Here is a 17670-nt window from a genome sequence, read left to right as displayed (position 1 = left end):
GAAACCTGACTTCTCCAGACGAGAAGCTCTTAACTTCGGAGCCATCTCTCCAGCCCCTATTTAAAAAAAAAAAAGTATTTATGTGTGTCCGCAGTGACCATGGAGGCCAGAAGGTGGTAGACTTGCTTGTTCTCTTACAAAGTCCAGCAGCGCCAGAATGACACGGGTCCACACACACACTGGCAGCAGCGCAGTGTTTGGAGAGCCGCTTACTTCCTCACCCACAGAAGCCAACCTAAAGACGCAGAGGGGCCCTAACAAGACCGGACGTAGTACACACTACTAAGGCTCACCTTCAGCATTTTCCAGAAATAAGCCCTGACATTGAAAACGGAGGTGGGAGGTTGGGGGGGCTGGAGAAATTGCTCAGTGGTTTAAGAGCACTGACTGCTCTTCCAGGGAACCAGGGGTTCAAATCCCGGCACCCACACGGCGGCTCCCAACTGTCCGCAACTCCAGGATCCGACAGCCTCACACAGACATACATATAGGCAAAACACCAATGCAAATAATAAATTAAAAAAAGATGAAAAAATATACAACACGCCGGGCGTTGGTGGCGCACGCCTTTAATCCCAGCACTCGGGAGGCAGAGGCAGGCGGATCTCTGTGAGTTCGAGGCCAGCCTGGTCTACAAAGCGAGTTCCAGGACAGCTTCCAAGATAATACAGAGAAACCCTGTCTCGAAAAAGCAAAAAAAAAAAAAAAAAAAAAACCAAACAAACAAAAAATATATATATATATCACATCCGCTGTAGTTATTGGAAAACGGAGGTGGGCGTCAACGGATGGAACCAGTGGGACACACCAGGCAGCGGCTTGGGCGGCAAGGCAGAGCGCGTGGGCAAGCTGACTGGGTGGCTGTCGTTAAGTTCCTGGTTACTCTTGTTATTTTCTCACTGCCTTCTCTGAACGCCGTGCTCAGCGAAGGCTGCACAGCTCTTAGCACCACTTGAGGCAATCAGCAGTTACGGATTAAGTGGTCCCGTGTCCGGAGCGGGGCGCCTACCTGTGCCTACCTGCGCAGCTCGCTTCATTGTGTGAACTCTTGGGCCCTGGGAACATCACCAGTTCAGTGAGGGGATGAGTAGGGTTGGGACTAGCAAGTGGGGTTGCTTGGCGGCTGGCCGTGGTGGACCTGTGTGCAGTTTGGGTACTCATGGCCTGTCTCAGAGGGAAGTACTCTTTCTAGAAGAGCTACTCCCCCCCAATCCTGGAAAACGCCTATTTCCCTGCCAGGTAGCACAGAAATCCACCTATAGTGGCGTGCGGGGCTCAGAGAACCTAGGATGTGGCCATTCTAGGGACCCAAGCAGCCGGCTCCAATGTAGCCTCAGGCCACGGCATGCTGTAGCCTATTTTTGGAACTCCTAGGCCTGGGCTGCTGGGGGACACATGTTGGGAAATCTGGCAGGGGCTTCTTCTCCTTGCTCATGGCCAAAGGCAGGGAGCCAAGGGAAAGCAGGAAATAGAGGCTGGCTGGACTTCTGGGTACAGTGCTTGGGCGAGGGGGTCTGTCCAACCAGAAGAGCCTCAGTGGCTGGCTGGGGGGTTTGGAATGAACAAAGCCGTCTTGTCCTCTGCTTTTGGCACCAAACAAGGATTTCCAAAGCCACAGAGAGGCCTGGGCTAAGGAAACCCTCCTCGATGCAAGGAACAAGGCCAGCTTCTCTATGGAGGACAGTTGCTGGTCCAGGGCTCACCGAATTAACAGTCAGAGAAAAGGTGTTACTGGGTTGGCCCGGACATCTCTGGTGGGTTGAGGAGAGGAAGCAGAAGACTCGAGATATTGAAATTTGACACTTTTAAAAATAATAATAATTATTATTATTATTGAGACAGGGTCTCATGTAGCCCCAGGCTAGCCTTGAACTCACCATGTGGCCAGGAAGGACCTCAAACTTCTGATCCTCCTGCCTTCAGTTCTGGGATTACAGACGTGCTCTACCATGTCTATGAGGTGCTGGGGGTTGAATCCAGGACTTTGAAAATGCTAAGTGAGCGCTCTGCTTACTGTGCTACAGCCCCAGGTGTTCCTGGGTCCCAAACACTCCCAGGAGGGAGGAGGTATGGGAAGATGAGGCAATCTCTTCAGTGCAGGGAGATGAGAAACATAGAGGGTGAGGGGAAAGGTGATTGCTAACAGTGGTGTGGTACCTGCCAGCTCAGCTCTAGGGTGCTCACACTCGCAGCGCTGAATTCAGCTAATCATCGCAAACATGGCCTTTCCCAGAGGTTTTAGGATCCCCTGTAGAGATTGGAGGCAGCTGGCACCGCCCCAGGCCCAGCCCCTAGAGAATGTTCTCTGGAGCACTCTCCGGAGGGATGATCTCATTTATGTCACCATAAGGAAGCGTTAGTGTCTGCAGACAATGTGTGGGTGACCGCTCGAAGAATCTGAGTTAGTTTCTGTGAGTAATGGAGGCGACCTTCTTTTCTGGCTTTATAGCCTTAGGCGGCCCCACACCCATCTTCAGTGAACACACCTGAAAATGGAGTAATAAACGTCTCAAGGAAGAGTTGTGGGCACTTGCCCGTGTTCTCAGCCCTCTAGAGGAAGAGGAGGGAGAACCGACAGTTCAAGGCCAGCCTGGGCTACTCAGTAAGACCCTGTCAACACCAAGACACAGCAGAATTCCTCTGCCTGTCTGCGAGCGGCTTTTCCAGGCTTTTCTGAGCCTAGAGCTGTTCAGTCAGGGCCTTGCTAATTCCTGCTTTCCTTAGGGTACAGAGGCATAAGCAATGCCAGATCTCCAGGGCATTCAAAGGAAAGTGACGACCGTGGAGGCGTGGCAGGGCTTGACTGAGCCATTGACGCGGTCACAGCAAACCCTCCCATTCTTTTTCTTCTGGAGTCAAGAGTTTTCTGTGCTCCGCACACAAAGTCAGCACGCAATTGTACATGTTTACAGGGCATTAGCATGTGCACAGACCTTGTGTAATGCAAGCAAATGCTTACCATTTCTTTCCCAGGAGGGCTTTCTAAATCCTTTGGTTTTTGTTTGATTTTGTTTGGAGATAGGGTCTCTTACGACCCAGGGTAGCCTCGGACTTGCTCTGAAACCAGTGTGGCCTTGAGCTCCTGATCCTCCTGCCTCCACTGCCGCAGTCCTGGGACTACAGGAGTTTGCCGTTTATGTCCAGCGCAAACTCCTTTGTCTAAATTTTTATTTTGAGATAAGGACTCGTTTCATTCAATCTGGCCTTAAAATACTGGGCTCACTGGGTGTAGTGGCATAAGCCTCCTCTAATCTCTGCATTTTGGAAGTGTTGAAAGCTATCCTTGTCTATATATGGCATTTAAAACTATATATACACTGGGCGGTGGTGGTGCACACCTTTAATCCCAGCACTTTCAAGAAGGTAGGTTCTAGAGATAGGCTACCTGTGTTAGTTTAAGAGCCTAGGGAAGGGTCTGGTGTGGTCTCCAGCACACAGATAGAATAGAAGTCATTTGGGCTGTTATACTGATAATGTAAGGGTCATTCAGACTACTAGTCACCTCTGTGCTGTTGTAGGACCTTATCAAGGCCAGGCCCAACAGATGATGCCCATCACCAGGCTGTTAATCACCCTCAATTCCCAGCCTTCTGAACTGAAATATCCGGGCATTCCTTTTAGAGAACCCCCACCCCCACCCCGTGCTTAACATTCCTGGTTTCCCTGGTGACTTGTGAGTCCAAAGACCTTTGTGCTCCCAACAGGAACTGTTCCAGATCCCTCCTGAATCCAGGCCATTCACACTGGTTTTTAGTGTCTTGTGCCCTGGAACTCAGCCAAGAGGACAAACAAAATTTAAACCTCACCTTTGAGGTGTCCATGTCACAACTGCTGTGCCCCTTGGCTGTGGAAGAAGCCAGGTAGCTCAGTGGATTTTCTAAAAAGGGTTTTCATTACCTATAATTATGTGTACTTGTATTTCCGCCCCCTGCCACCATGTGTCTGCATGAGAGAGAGAGAGAGAGAGAGAGAGAGAGAGAGAGAGAGAGAGAGAGAGAGAGAGAGAGAGAGAGAGAGAGAGAGAGAGAGAGAGAGAGAGAGAGAGAGAGAGAGAGAGAGAGAGAGAGAGAGCACATGGACAGCAAGTATGTATAGTAAGTGCCCACAGAAGCCAGCAGCAATGGTTCTCCCTGGAGCTAAGGTGGTGGTTGTAAGTCACCTGATGGGGGTGCTGGGAAACAGGTTTGGGTCCTCATACTGCTGAGCCTGTCCCCTCCAGTCAGCCATTAACTCGTGTGTGTGTGTGTGTGTGTGTGTGTGTGTGTGTGTGTGTCCCACAGTGGACTCTTGACGTTGACCCCAAACGAGGATGGCTAGTCTTTGGTTGACAGTCTCTGGAGACCAGTGCACACTGACTGGTCTTTTCCTTCTAGTACGGATACTTTCACGGCAGCGGAAGGCACCTGGTGGCTAGTTACAACTGAATTGCTTGGGGTCATTCTGCTCACCGGTTCAGAATAGTGTGTGGACGTGCAGGTGGGAAGCCTGGCCATCCTCGCTCCACCCCAGGGGGCCCTCAGAGCTTCTAACATGAATTTGGACTGGTGCTGGGAGTCACATCAGCCTAGTCCGTCACCCTGCGTGCCCGACCTCTCTTCTTCGTTCCGAAGGTTTAACTCCTAAGGTGAAATTCAGGATCATCCTTGGAGTCTCTGTCTACAAGGACCCAGGCACACCGCACACTCACGTTGGTACTGTCCTACTGGGTCCCTTCAAAGAGGCATCTCAAGTGGTTCTTTGCTCAGAGAAACGAGACACTTTTCATTAAAGGATAGTGGAGTCTATTTCAGATGTGAATTTCACAGGAAAGCATATTTCACTACTGGGGGTGGATGACTATGCCACGGTTAGTTTTGCTCTGGTCAATCAGCCCGGAACATATTACAGGAGCCACAGGGATCTAGGGTTGATTCTGGATTTCCTCACTCGCTAGTCCTGACTATAAACAAGATACTCATTCACTCACTTCTCACTGTCTTCCTTGCTTTTGTTTTGATTTCTTGAGAAAGGGTGAACTACGTAGCCCAGGCTCATCAGAATTCCCCGTGTAGCCCAGACTGGCCCGATTTCATCAGCCTCTTGTTTCTAACTCCCAAATGCTGGAGTCGTCATCTAAGTTGGAAAAACTGGGAGAGCAGCAATGTTTCTTGGCTAATTGCAAAATATTCAACATTCCTCACAGGCAGCTTGGTGAATTATAAAGAGATCGGGGATCTGGGTGTGCCTAGGGGTTAAAGTAGTGCATGAAAGGCAAGCATGGTTGCTAGTGTAGCCACACAGCGAGTGTTCTCTTGATTTTGCTCTTATTCACATGAAGCCATGCTGTGGGATCCTGCTGACCCCAAGGACATGATGGGATTACATAAGGACCCTCCTCTGGGGGAGGGATGTCTCCCTACAGACCCGACAAGATGTCTGGGTAACAGTTGGGACGCATCAGTCACTGAAACTTCCGTGATGTATTTATTCCAGTTTCCTAAGAAATAGGCTGACACTCTAAGCAGAAGCCTGTGAACCCTGGCTGGGCAGACGTTAAACTTCCTAAATGCTGTAGACACCCGGGGCTGGTAAGAAACCCCAGGTCTGCTGAGGGCTTCTGTTATTGGTGCATTGCTATGGATACAGCACAAAGACAGGCATCAGTAACACGGACAGGATGCAGGGATTTAAGGCAGCCAATGACAGGGACCATTCTCTTTGAATGTATTATTCTTGGAAAACTTTTGCAAAATATTTGGGACATGAGGCACACACGATGCTGAGAACATGGACTTTGGGTGGTTCACGCCACACTCCTGACAGGCAGCCTGGGGAAGTTCTGAGAGGTGCCCTGCAATGGCGTGTGTGTGTGTATGTGTGTGTGTGTGTCTCCCTCGGTCTCTTTCTTCCTCTTCCCTTCCTTCTCTCTCTTCTGTGTAGGTCTGACTGTCCTGGAATTCACTTTGTAGACCAGGTGGCTTCTGACTCAGGGATTCACTTGTCTCTGCCTCCCAGGTGCTGGGATTAAAGGTGTGCACCACCATGCCATGCTTTGGGTGTAATGAACATTCTTCCCACCAGCCTGGTCCCAGAGTCACATCAGTCCCAAATGAACATGCAGGATGCTATATTAATTATGAAACTGTTGACTGTTTGCTATGGTTTCTTGTTGGCCAGCTCTGACTTAATTATTTACTCATAACTGCTAATCTGAGTATTTCCATGTGGTCTTCTCTTACCTAAGAAAGGGTCCGGACCCCCCTTTTTTTTTTTTTTTTTTTTTTTGGTTTCTCGAGACAGGGTTTCTCTGTGGCTTTGGAGGCTGTCCTGGAACTCACTCTGTAGACCAGGCTGGTCTCGAACTCAGAGATCTGCCTGCCTCTGCCTCCCGAGTGCTGGGATTGTGCCACCAACACCCGGCGGGTCCGGACCTCTTACTCCTCTTGCATCCTAAATGGTGACTGACTGTGCCTCCGTTTCCCAGAATCCTCCACCTCTCCTAGTCCCACCTATCTTGCTTCCCTATTGGTCAACCGTGCTTTATTCATCCACCAATAAGACAAGCACACACACAGAAGAGCATCCCCATCATATGGGCTTTTTGGTTTTTTAATTGCCCTTCACAAGAGGGTATCAGTTGGCTCTCGTCTTCAAGGCAGATTTGTCCACTCTCTAAGGGAGCAGCGTGGGATGTGAACAGCTTAGGTCTTCTTAGCAAATTTTCAAGAATGAAATGATAATCAGACAGACACTTAGAGACCTTCCTGAAGTGCCAATGTTAAACCACGGCTGACATATGACAACACAACAGGGCCTATCCATTACAAATACATTACTCTGTTTAAATTTCCTCTTTTTTCGAGACAGGGTTTCTCTGTGTAGCTTTGGAGCCTATCCTGGCACTCGCTCTGTAGACCAGGCTGGCCTTGAATTCTCAGAAGTCCGCCTGCCTCTGCCTCCCTAGTGGTGGGATTAAAGGCGTGCGCCACCAACACACATTAGGCCAGGCGGTGGCGGCCTTTAGTTCCAGCACTCAGGAGGCAGAGGCAGGTGGATTTCTATGAGTTCGAGATCATCCTGGTCTACAAGAGCCAGTTCTAGGACAACCTCCAAAGACACAGAGAAACCCTGTCTTGAAAAACCAAAACACAAAACAAAACAAAAACACACATTAATAATGTATGTCTGGGGGCTGGAGAGATGGCTCAGAGGTTAAGAGCACTGACTGCTCTTCCAGGGGTCCTGAGTTCAATTCCCAGCAACCACATGATGGCTCACAACCATCTACAATTCAATCTCATGCCCTCTTCTGGTGTGTAGGCAGAACACTGTATACGTAATAAATAAATAAATCTTTAAAAAATGTATGTCAACAGCACTGTCACTCAAAGGTGCAAAACCCTGCTCATTGCCTTTTGCTCAGAAGGGCAAACAGTACAGCAACAAAAGATTGAACAGGGCTTTGTTGTATAAACACACACACACAGACACACACACGTTAACATTCTTTGAATGTTAACTTGAAAATTGAATGAAAATGAGTGTCCTGTTGTCACTGACTCTCAGAGGGTCACTGTGCACCACCTGTTTCTTGGGAAGTACAGATTCATGCATATCTGTCTGTCCTTTTGGAGGGCTCTGCCTCTTCTTGATAGGCTCATTTTATTCCCAGTAGCATCAAAGGAAAAGGAAATGAATCATGACTGTCCTGGGTAAATAATCCCAGGTCAATGAACAAGCATTGGACTCTCAGGAATTGAAGCAGGAAGTTCTTGAAGACATGGTTCTTTTAAAATATTCTTAGAGCCCAGCGGCGGTGGTGCACGCCTTTGATCCCAGCACCTGGGAGGCAGAGGCAGGCGGATCTCTGTGAGTTCGAGACCAGCCTGGTCTACCGAGTGAGTTCCAGGATAGCCTCCAAAGCTACACAGAGAAACCCTGTCTCAAAACACCAAAAACAAACAAACAAACAAACAAACAAACAAACAAAAAAACCTGTACAAGCCCAAACAGACAGACTCTCAGCAGAGAAGGTGAGCACAAAATCCCACCACCTGCGGAAGAGCCGTTGGCATCTGATAGCTCCAGGGCGAGTTTTCTTTACTGATTTGACCCTTGGTTGGTAGAATGCACGTCAGGGCCAGGCCAAGACAAGCTGGGCAAAGCAAAATGGGTTTGATGGGGGTTGGAGGATTAGAAAATTCAAGGTTGAGTGGGAAGGATTGGGGGGGAGTGAAGAAGGTGGTTATGGGAGGAGTTGGGGGCGGGAACGTGTTCAAGAAGCATTGTGTGAAATTCTCAGAGAATCGGTAAGAGTGTTAAGACATTTGACCGTCTCACACAGGAACGTAATGGAGTTTGGTTGTGTTCAGCCACTGGCCTCCCTCCTCCTGTTTTCATATCTTTGTCTTGGCGGCGGCTACCCCACTGACCAGCGCCATACTTCCTCTCTAGCGTTCATTAGCTTCCCACAGTCCCTTCACGGGGAGCGTGGGGCATCATTTGCCCTCCCATGTGCGTGATGAAACAGGCGATGGGTTCCGATCTCGAGCATGTCACTGACTGCAGCTGCAATGAATTCACGGATGCAACGTCACGTCTGGAAGACCCTGCTCTTCTCCCCATCCTCTGGCTGCTCCGTTCTTGACAGCTTGTTTGGAGGTTCTAGCAGGGGGAATGTACCTTTGACTGAAGAATGTCTCAGTTTCATTTCTATTGCTGTTAAGAGACACCATGACAAAGGCAGCTTATAAAAGAAAATATTTAATTTGGGGACTCGCTGTCCCAGAAGGTTGAAATCCAAAATCATGAGGCAGAGAACATGGAGCAGTAGCTGAGAGCTTAGATGTTAAGATGACAACAATAGGCAGAGAAAGACAGAGAGAGAGGGAGGGAGGATGATAATTGATAATGGCATGTGTAGGAACCCATATTTGGGGGAGGGGCTTCAGTCAGATCTAGCCAATTAAGAGTAACCGTACTTTTAAACCCAATCTCTTGTTATCTAGGTAAGACACCCACACCTTAGACCAAGCATCCTTCAGTAGCCACGGCTTAGATCTTTAGGTCTTATGACCTTAACCTTGAAAGAGTAAGGATAGTTTTGAACTCTCTGACCTTAAGTCAATATGAAGCAGAGCTGTTTCTATGGGCCCTGACGGGCATGGGCTTTTTAAACTTCAAAGCCAACCCCCAGCAGCACACCTCCTTCAACAAGGCCAGACTTCCTAATCCTTCCCAAATAGTTCCACCAACCAGGAACCAAGCATCCAAATGTGTGAGCCTATGGGAGTCATTCTCATTCAAGCTACCACACTGACCTTCTTTTATTCCGGAAAGGTCTCCTTCTTCTGTCAAGAGTACAGCTTAGAGAGGGACACACGTGGGGCTACAAGGAAGGTTACACTGTCCTAACCAGCCAGATCAGTTGAATACAACCAATGGCAGACGTAAAAACCAGATGACCCTCACAACCACGGCTCTTCCATTCTGCCCCTTTTCCTTGAGCGTGTCGGAGAGGGTCATACAGACGTCCTGTTCAAGGCCAAGAGTTCCACTGCCTTTTATTCTCAGTACTTTGACCAGTTGTTTCCACTGAAAACGTTGTATGGGAGTCTATATCTTGGGGACGGGCACTCGTAACGCCACATGGGGCATTTTATTACAGAGCTCCTGTCCATAAAAGGTGACATTCCGTTTCCTCTCTTCCATCTCACTAGGGACTGCCTGTTTTGCATATTTAACCTCCCCCTTAACTATAGGGGGTGGGTGGGAAGGAGCTAAGAAGGTTAGGGAGGGAAGCTGGACTTCTCCAAGTGTACTTTCTGGTGTCGTTCTGCCTTTGGGACTTCATCAGCCTCGTGTGTATCAAGAATGCATTACAGAGAAAAGAAGGCCAGGGAAGAGAAAAACCTAAAAGGCAATTCCGATTACCAAACCAACTTGAAACCGGCTGAATATCAACAGTGTATGGGGCTGAATATCAACAGTGTATCGAGAAGAAACAAAAAGTGCTCCGATGTAAGTAAGCATCAGCACTGCAAAGGCAGCTGCTGTTTGCAGTAATACGGACTGAACGTAGTGCACTTCCCGAACTGTATGGAATGAGTCAGTGTAGTGATGTTGAAACCAGGGTTCTCCAGTTGAACTTGGGAGACACCCAGGGAAGAACCCTGTGGCCCTGCTCTGGAATGACAGGTCTCTATCAGTTCAGGAGTTGTAAAAAACCTTTTCCTGGCTGGGCATGGTGTTGTGCATCTTTAATCCCGGCACAAGGGAGGCAGAGACGTGAGGATCTCTGCAAATTCAAGGTCAGACTGGTCTACATGTGGAATTTCTGGACAGTCAGGGCTACATAGAGGCTGTCAAAAGATCAAAGAAACAAACAAATAAAAAACCTCTTTTCTCCTCACTTCTGTCTACTACATGATTCTGACAAGCAGTATATTAGATGCTACTGCTACTGTGTTAAGAGGGCCACCCTCACAACTATCATATTCTAAGTAGGGAATGAGACTAGAACGTACTTTATAGACATCACTGCTTGGGCTCTCCATGCATCAGTCTGCATTAATTCCTAGCATTCTGCCCCCAGTTCGAGATGTCTTCAGTGTAGGGAGGTGATGAGGAATTTGAATTACTGCCTTAGTTTAGGAACCCATGCATTTTTCTTGTGCCTGTTTCTTTTGTTTGTTTTGTTTTTTGAGCTCTGGCTGTCCTGGAACTCACTAAGTAGACCAGGCTGGTCTTGAACTCACAGAGATCCTCCAGCAAGTGCTAAGATTTGAGATGTGGCACTACCTTTACTTAAAGGCACTGTTTAAGGTTTATCATGGAGGATTGAGCCAACTGGCTGAGCTAGCCAGCAACCTTGATAGGAATGTTCTTAGTTGCCTCAGGGACAAGCAGGGACAATGGTTTCCTTGAGTTGTACAGCCGGATGTGGCGGTGCATGCCTGTAGGCCTGGCACTCTGGAGGCTGAGGCAGAAGACTGTTGTGAGTTCAAACCCAACCATAGTTACAGAGGCAGACCCTATCAAATCCCACCCCACCTCCTGCCGGGGGTGGAGGGAAAAAGGCTTTGTGTGGCCTCCATCCTCCTGATGGGATCCGTCCTCCCCATGCTGGGATGTAGCTGCCCAAGTACAGACCAAGTCCTGCTCTGCAGAAGAGTGGGTGCCTTTCTTGAAGGATGCAAAACTTTAGAATCCAAATTCCCGGACTGTGACTAGTGTTCTGGAACAAATTTTCTCTTCAGGAAGAGGAAGCAAAGCGAAGTGTTGACAGCAGCGTGCAACCAAAACCAACTGGGCTACAAATATCTGCTTCCTAAATGTGACCCTCGAATCACAAAATACGAGCAGGAAAGGCAGGAGACGCATTTGCAAAAAACTCATCTCCACTATCAACAGCTCCAGAGTCCACAACATTTTGGGATGAGTCTTCACTTGGGTGAGGTATTTCTCATAAACATTTGCCAACACATACAAGCGGCCTCACCATGCCACTGAAGGAAAAAGGGGAATTGCCCTGGGAACAGTTGGTCCTCCAGGGAAAGACCTGCAAAAACTCCTAGAGTTAACGGGCCATCCTGCTGTGGTTAGGGAGCAGAAGAGCAAGTGACCCCTCCCAACCGGTTAGCACTAATCAGGTATACACATTGAGTGGGGAGTCAGAAGCAGCGGGCTGGATAACCCTTGGGCGAGTGTCACCAGGACAGGGGTGGTGGCGTGACTAAGCCAGAGCTGGACAGAGAATGACTGAGCAGGGATGTGTGAGAGAGGCCAGGCTTCCCAGGGAGGACCCACAGGGCCGGGTGGCGCTCTTCTGTTGCTCAGTGTGCTGAACGGTCTCCTCGGTTTTCACATGGTCACACGTGGAGCACAGATGGGTTTGAGCTTCTGTTGGCACCCCTGATGGTGTAGGGCAGGGGCCTGAGTACCAGCAGGCAAGGAGAGCGAAGGGTGGCTCCAAGGGAAGGAGCAACCCAGCAGAGGCATTAGTTCCCTGAATACTCAGCCACAAGCTGGGCAGGGTCACCTCCTCTGGCTTTCAGTGTGGGGGGGAGGGCAATCCCTAATGCTCTAGTCATGGGCTCAGCAGGTACCTCTGGTACTTGTTTTTTAAGATTTATTTATTATGTATGCAATGTTCAGCCTGCAATATCCCTGCAGGTCAGAAGAGGGCACCAGACTTCATTAAGATGGTTGTGAGCCACCATGTGGTTGCTGGGAATTGAACTCAGGACCTCTGGAAGAACCGGCAGCTCTTAACTCCTGAGCCATCTCTCCAGCCCACGAAGAGAGTGCACTTGTTTTGTTTTCATCTTTTTCTGTAGCTGGAGAAATGGAAACGGGGGCTGTGAGAGGATGGATAAGATCCTGCCTCGTGATGCCTAATAAATGCTTGTGTAACCATTGTTATCTGGAAGTCTTACTTTATCTTGGTCCAGAATCATGGGGAAATGTGGGGGTGGAAAGCTATCAGAGGGGAGGCAGTGTTAATCAGAAGGGAGAGTAAAGGTGAAGCCACAAAAAAAATTTTAGTTTGTGCCTTAGCCAAAGGACACAAAAAGAAAAGTGCCTCAGCCAAGGACCTCAGGAAAGGGGCCCAAGGTAAAGCTTCTCCAAGCAGACAATCTGCAGAGCTGGGAGGCAGGGTCCTTATTTCTTTCTTAAGCAACAACTGGTCTACCAAGGTTGGTAAGTGTACCCAAATGAGTGTAAGTAGAAGTCTTAGACCAGTTTCTATGACGGACACTGCCTAGAACAGAGGGGTCATCATAGAAACCAGGACCCACAGAAAGGAGAGCTTGGAAAAGGGGAAACTTCCATACCTCCTTTAATTGTGTTTTTGGCGCTTTGGTCTGTAAGCAATCAGGATGGAAAGAGAAGCTAAGCCAAAGAGGAAAGTCTGTAGGAACCAGAGGAGCCGGGCCTTGCAGGCTGTGATTCCTTTATACCTGGGGGGGGAAAAGCCAAATTTAAACAATAGGATTTTAACGTTGGTGCCAGGGGATTATCGTATTCTACTTTTAGTTCTATTTAGAATTCTGAGGTGCAATGCATGAGCTTCTGGTTTGGGGGCTTTTAACTTGCATCGAACCACAGAGCCATCTGAGGAGCTTTAGGAGAGAACTATATATCTGTGTCTGAAGCAAGGGCCTAGCAGATCACAGTCTCTGGAAACCAGGTGTGTATATTTCAAAACAACTCCTCGTGATTCTGTTTTGAAACTGGATTGAAAACTGCCACCCCAGACCAATAACTCTGTTCTTTTGCAAACTAGAGGAGAGGAGACTCCTAGCCATTTGTCCTAGTCAGTCAGACACAAAAGTCTCTCAACCAAATAATTAATTAGCCAACACAAGCAAACTACATTCACTCATCAAACATTTACCGAATACTTCTGCTGCAGGCTCAGTATTTGGTATAGGGATTCAGGCTGCACTTGAGCCTGTTCTCAGCCTCCAAGGATACGAATTATTTAGACATGGCAGCTCATGACTTAGATAAGCTACCAAGATAAAAGTGAGACTTTCCTACTACTACACAGTTCCTGTTACAAAGACTTACTTGCATAACACCAAGGCATATAAGGACTCTCCCACATGAATCAGCCAAGCAAGCCAATACCTGAAACAACAACAACAAAAAAATTTTTTTTTAGTTTAAGGTTATAGTCATTTGCTAATTAACTCTAACACAGCAACTTTAAAAAGAAAGGCATCTCAATGTAACTAGCATTTCTGTTAGCTACCAAGGTAACTGCAGGCCTTCCAGGTACCCAGAGAGACTGGAGCTGCAGTGTCATGACGTCCCATTCCTTACCCATTCCTTAGGAGGGTGTGATGGTGGTCCACCAAGTACTTTGTAAAGGGACCCAGGGGCCCAAGGCTCTGGTAAGGGATGCTCTGAGGCCAGAAGACCACCCACTGAAAAAAAAAAAAAGAGACACAGAATTGGTCCAGTAATGGTTCTGTTTGAAAGCAGCTGTGGAACAATAGTGGGTCGACAGAAACAACTACAGACCAAAGGAACGGAACAAATCATCCAGTCCTCTGGTCCCCACCTTGACCCCCAAGTAACGCCTTAGCTGTGAGATTGATGCAGAGGAAATAAGCTGATCAGTGTCCAGGGTGACGTGTAATTCTTAATGAGGTCAGTAAAAATGTTTTATAGTAGTGATTAGCTATTTGTTTTAAAGAATTTGCATGCCTTGGCTAGGCTGCAGAAGTTACGGATGGAGCTTATCTCCCAATTAATCTAGAATGGCTTCTTTTACCAAAAAACCAAGAAATAGATAAAATAGATAGGAGACTCTTCTTGAGAATTATTACACACCAACACCTGCAAATTTTATAGCCCTGTACATTTTTATCAAGGACACCAGTACCTCTTTCTTGGTGTTACTTTACGTTGTAACTGCATCTTTCCAAACCACGGAAACTAAAGGGTTGTAGCTGCCATCTCCATAACATTTTTGAACGAGCAAAAGCATCATCCCATGGTAACTCACACAGGCAGAGGACTTTAGAACAACAATGTATCCTTGAAACATTTTAATTCATGCCTCTGCATGTGACGAAATTAGGACAGAGGTGAACACACTTGACACCAGCAACACTGGCAGGCACGACAATCCTAGGGTCTCCTGGAGTATTTAAATGGCATTTCTTCATAACCACACCAACTGGGTCCCATGTATTCCCCAGCATCCTTCTCGTTATTCTTTAAACAAACTCCTTCTCAGGTGGACGAAAGTTACCCTTCCTCTCTGAAGCTGTCTTCCCCCCACACCCAGTTAGTTATATGCTCTCCTTCTCACTAGTTAAATCCTATTCGTGCATTAGGTTTATTCTCATTTTCCAAGCAACTCAAAGTTATTCACTCCGAGTCTTATCCTAAGTTGTTAGATCTGCGGCAATATACTAGCTTCACTCCTCCCTCCCCCAAACGACAAAACTCGGTTAAACCTCAGTGACCGTGGAGGCAGAGGACGCCGGCACCGGAGCATCATCGACTAGAAAACCCCCCCGGAGCCCACAGAACTTCCGCGTACAACAGTAACCTAGGCAACCGCTGCGCGTGTGCGCAGAAGCCTCCCCCACCCCAACCCACCCCCGTGCAGCGCGCACTTCGCCCTCCTCACCGTGAAGTAGCCCAGCCCCAGGGCGGTGACCAGCGAGGGCCAGGGTCTGGCTGCACGGAAGTATGCAGTGGCGTCCCTACGGGCCTCCGACTTCGCCGCCACCATCACGAGAGCCCTAAGCACTGAGTTGCGGGACGAGACCCGCTCCCCGCTCCCCGCCCAGGCGGGGAGAGCCGGGCGAGCCGGTTTCCCAGGCTCAGCTCCGGCAGGCCGGTGCGCCTGCGCGGCCCGTGTCCGCGCGCTCGCCCGGGCCTTACCGTGTAGTAGCTTAAGGAGACGGTGACGACTGTCAGCCACAGCAGGTTGCCCCTCCGGAAGTAGTCTGCCCCTGTGGCCGTCCCCATCGCTGCAACGACTCCGCTGGACGGTGTCTCTCGCACCGGGTTGAACGGGGCGAGCGGATTCCTGTGCACCGGACCCAGGAGGTTTCGGGTACGGTGATCCCGGGAGCCCGGTGCAGGAGGCACTTCCTGATTTCAGCTAGAGGAGCTGCTGTTTGGCTGCCCTGATAATGGCGAGCCTAGTTTCTGAGCCATTTCGGTGACTTGTGCACGTGAGGGGGGGCGGCCCCGCGCCGCCTCCTCCTTTGTTCAGCGAGGAGGAGGCACACACAATGGGTGGAGCCCTACACAGCGGCGGCCTATGGCGTCAGGCTATCCCCATGTCTGCCCCCCTTTTTTTCTCTGTAAGCTCAACATGAGTTTCTTAGACCACGCGTGTTTTCAGTCTACCGGTAAGACGGCCGTGTGTTAGCCCGGCTCGAGGTTTTGGGTTTATTGAAAAAGAAAGCATTACATTTCTGACCTGCACTGCTTGCCAAATACCAGTGATTAATACTGTTAATTCTGTCTACTTCCTGACCAAAGTTATTAGACTTTGGCGTAGGCATCGACCCTCAGGCTTAGTTGCCTCTTGAGACGGTGGGGTACACAACTGTTTGGACTGTGCGTCTTCAGAGAAAGACAAGTTTTGCTTGAGTCTAAGAAATGAATGAAAACAACTTGGTGGTGGCTCCTGTTTGTATCCCAGAACTTGGAAGGCAGAAGAGGAGATGGATTGCTATGAGGTCGAGGCCTCAGTGGGCAGCTTTATAGTGAGATCCAGGCCAGTCAAAAAAAATAAATAAATAATGTCCCCCAAGGAGCTGTGGCTGTGGCTCAGACAGTAAATAGAGTATTTGCTGGAAAAAATTCAGAAAACCCTAGGTTCTGCCTTCAGCACCACAGAGGAGGTGCAGGTGTGGCCCAAGCCTCTAACCCCAACATTCAAGATCATCTTCAAATACACAATGAGTTTTGATCAGGCTGGGCTGCTTGAGACCAACAGCCAACTGCAAAACGAACCAAGCAATGCATGGCAGCGCATACCTGCATTTCAAGGAATGGGGAGGTGGGGGTAACTCCTGCCTCAAGGCCCTGTCCCAAAAATGCAGTAATAGCTGGCATTGAGAGTTCACAAGCTATAGTACAAGGTCTAGTTTGTTTAACCCTCAACACATCTTTAGGAAGTACACAGGTTTTTGTTTGTTTGGTTTTTGAGACAGGGTTTCTCTGTGTAGTTTTGAAGCCTGTCCCGGAATTTGCTCTGTAGATCAGGCTGGCTTTGAACTCACAGAGATCCGCCTGCTTTTGCCTCCCACCGAGTGCTGGGACTAAAGGTGTGCGCCACCACCATGACCACCATCACCGCCACCGCCACAGCCACCGCCACCCAGCCACAGTTTTTATACCAACAGTAGCAGGCACACAGAGAGGTGCCCAGTGTCCTGTAATGGATATGGAGTAGGGAATATAAAAGCCAAGTGGTCTAGGCCGTGTGAGATGGATACTCTCACCCCAGGTTGATTTCCTCATGGTTTTCAACATGTCTTGGGCAGCAGTGTTCTGAAGAAGGAATTCTAGGGGATGTGTTGCAGTCCATTGCCCCAGATAAACCATAGTGCACAGTAACATCAAACTTATCAGTTACAAAAGTGGGTGTGGTGGTTTAATCTCAGCAAGTGTTGTAGAGGCAAGTGATTCAAGAGTTCAAGTCCAGCCTGGGTTACCCTACACCAGGTTCAGAAAAACCCAAGCCACGTGCGGGGTGCCTGTTTGTGACCCTAGCTCTTGGGAGGTGGAAAACGGAGTTTCAAAGTGGAAGGGTCAGCTTCAAGTATGCAGGGAGTTGGAGGGAAACTTAAACTACAATAAACAAATCACTTCCTCCAGGCACTGTGATAGTGTTTGTTTTTATTTTTCAAGCTGTCCTGGAAATCTGCAGATCGGAATGGCCTCAGTCTTACCAGATTCACCTGCCTCTGCCTCTAGAAGGCTGGGATTAAAGGCCAACCCCACCACTCCAGGCTGATAGTGAGTTTTTAGTGCTTATCTTGCTCAAACCACTCTTTTGGTCCTGAGTGTTCCCCCAGCCTGCTGTTTACTTCTTATCTCCTAGGTTTTTATCTTATCTTTTTGTTGATTCAATGATTTTGAGATTCGGTTTTCACCTCCTTCATCTGGATCTCTCGAAGATGATCTCTGGAGTCTTGATGCTCATTT

The 17670-nt window shown here is 48.7% G+C and overlaps 1 protein-coding gene across 4 annotated transcripts; it reads right to left on the bottom strand.

Annotated features, from left to right (window-relative positions):
- Positions 1-7364: 7364 nt before the first annotated feature.
- On the bottom strand, positions 7365-15720 carry Tmem254 (transmembrane protein 254). 4 transcript variants are annotated; one of them, XM_040747857.1, is made up of 5 exons: positions 15388-15720; positions 13810-13913; positions 13555-13614; positions 12816-12941; positions 7365-8697 (listed from the first exon to the last, which is right to left on the bottom strand). In XM_040747857.1, exons 1-4 carry the CDS (start codon positions 15472-15474, stop codon positions 12821-12823), a joined length of 372 nt encoding a protein of 123 aa, XP_040603791.1. In that variant the 5' UTR covers positions 15475-15720; the 3' UTR covers positions 7365-8697; positions 12816-12820. The 4 variants fall into 4 exon arrangements, with proteins under 4 accessions (XP_040603791.1, XP_040603789.1, XP_040603790.1 ...); XM_040747855.1 differs by lacking the exon at positions 15388-15720 and adding an exon at positions 15131-15347; XM_040747856.1 differs by lacking the exons at positions 7365-8697; positions 15388-15720 and adding exons at positions 12258-12317; positions 15131-15342.
- Between the last annotated feature and the right edge of the window lie 1950 nt (positions 15721-17670).

This window comes from Mesocricetus auratus, unplaced genomic scaffold (assembly GCF_017639785.1).
Source record: "Mesocricetus auratus isolate SY011 unplaced genomic scaffold, BCM_Maur_2.0 Super-Scaffold_100006, whole genome shotgun sequence".
Taxonomy (NCBI): domain Eukaryota; kingdom Metazoa; phylum Chordata; class Mammalia; order Rodentia; family Cricetidae; genus Mesocricetus; species Mesocricetus auratus.
Note: the sequence above shows the minus strand (reverse complement) of the source record. Positions and strands in the feature narration are given on the sequence as shown.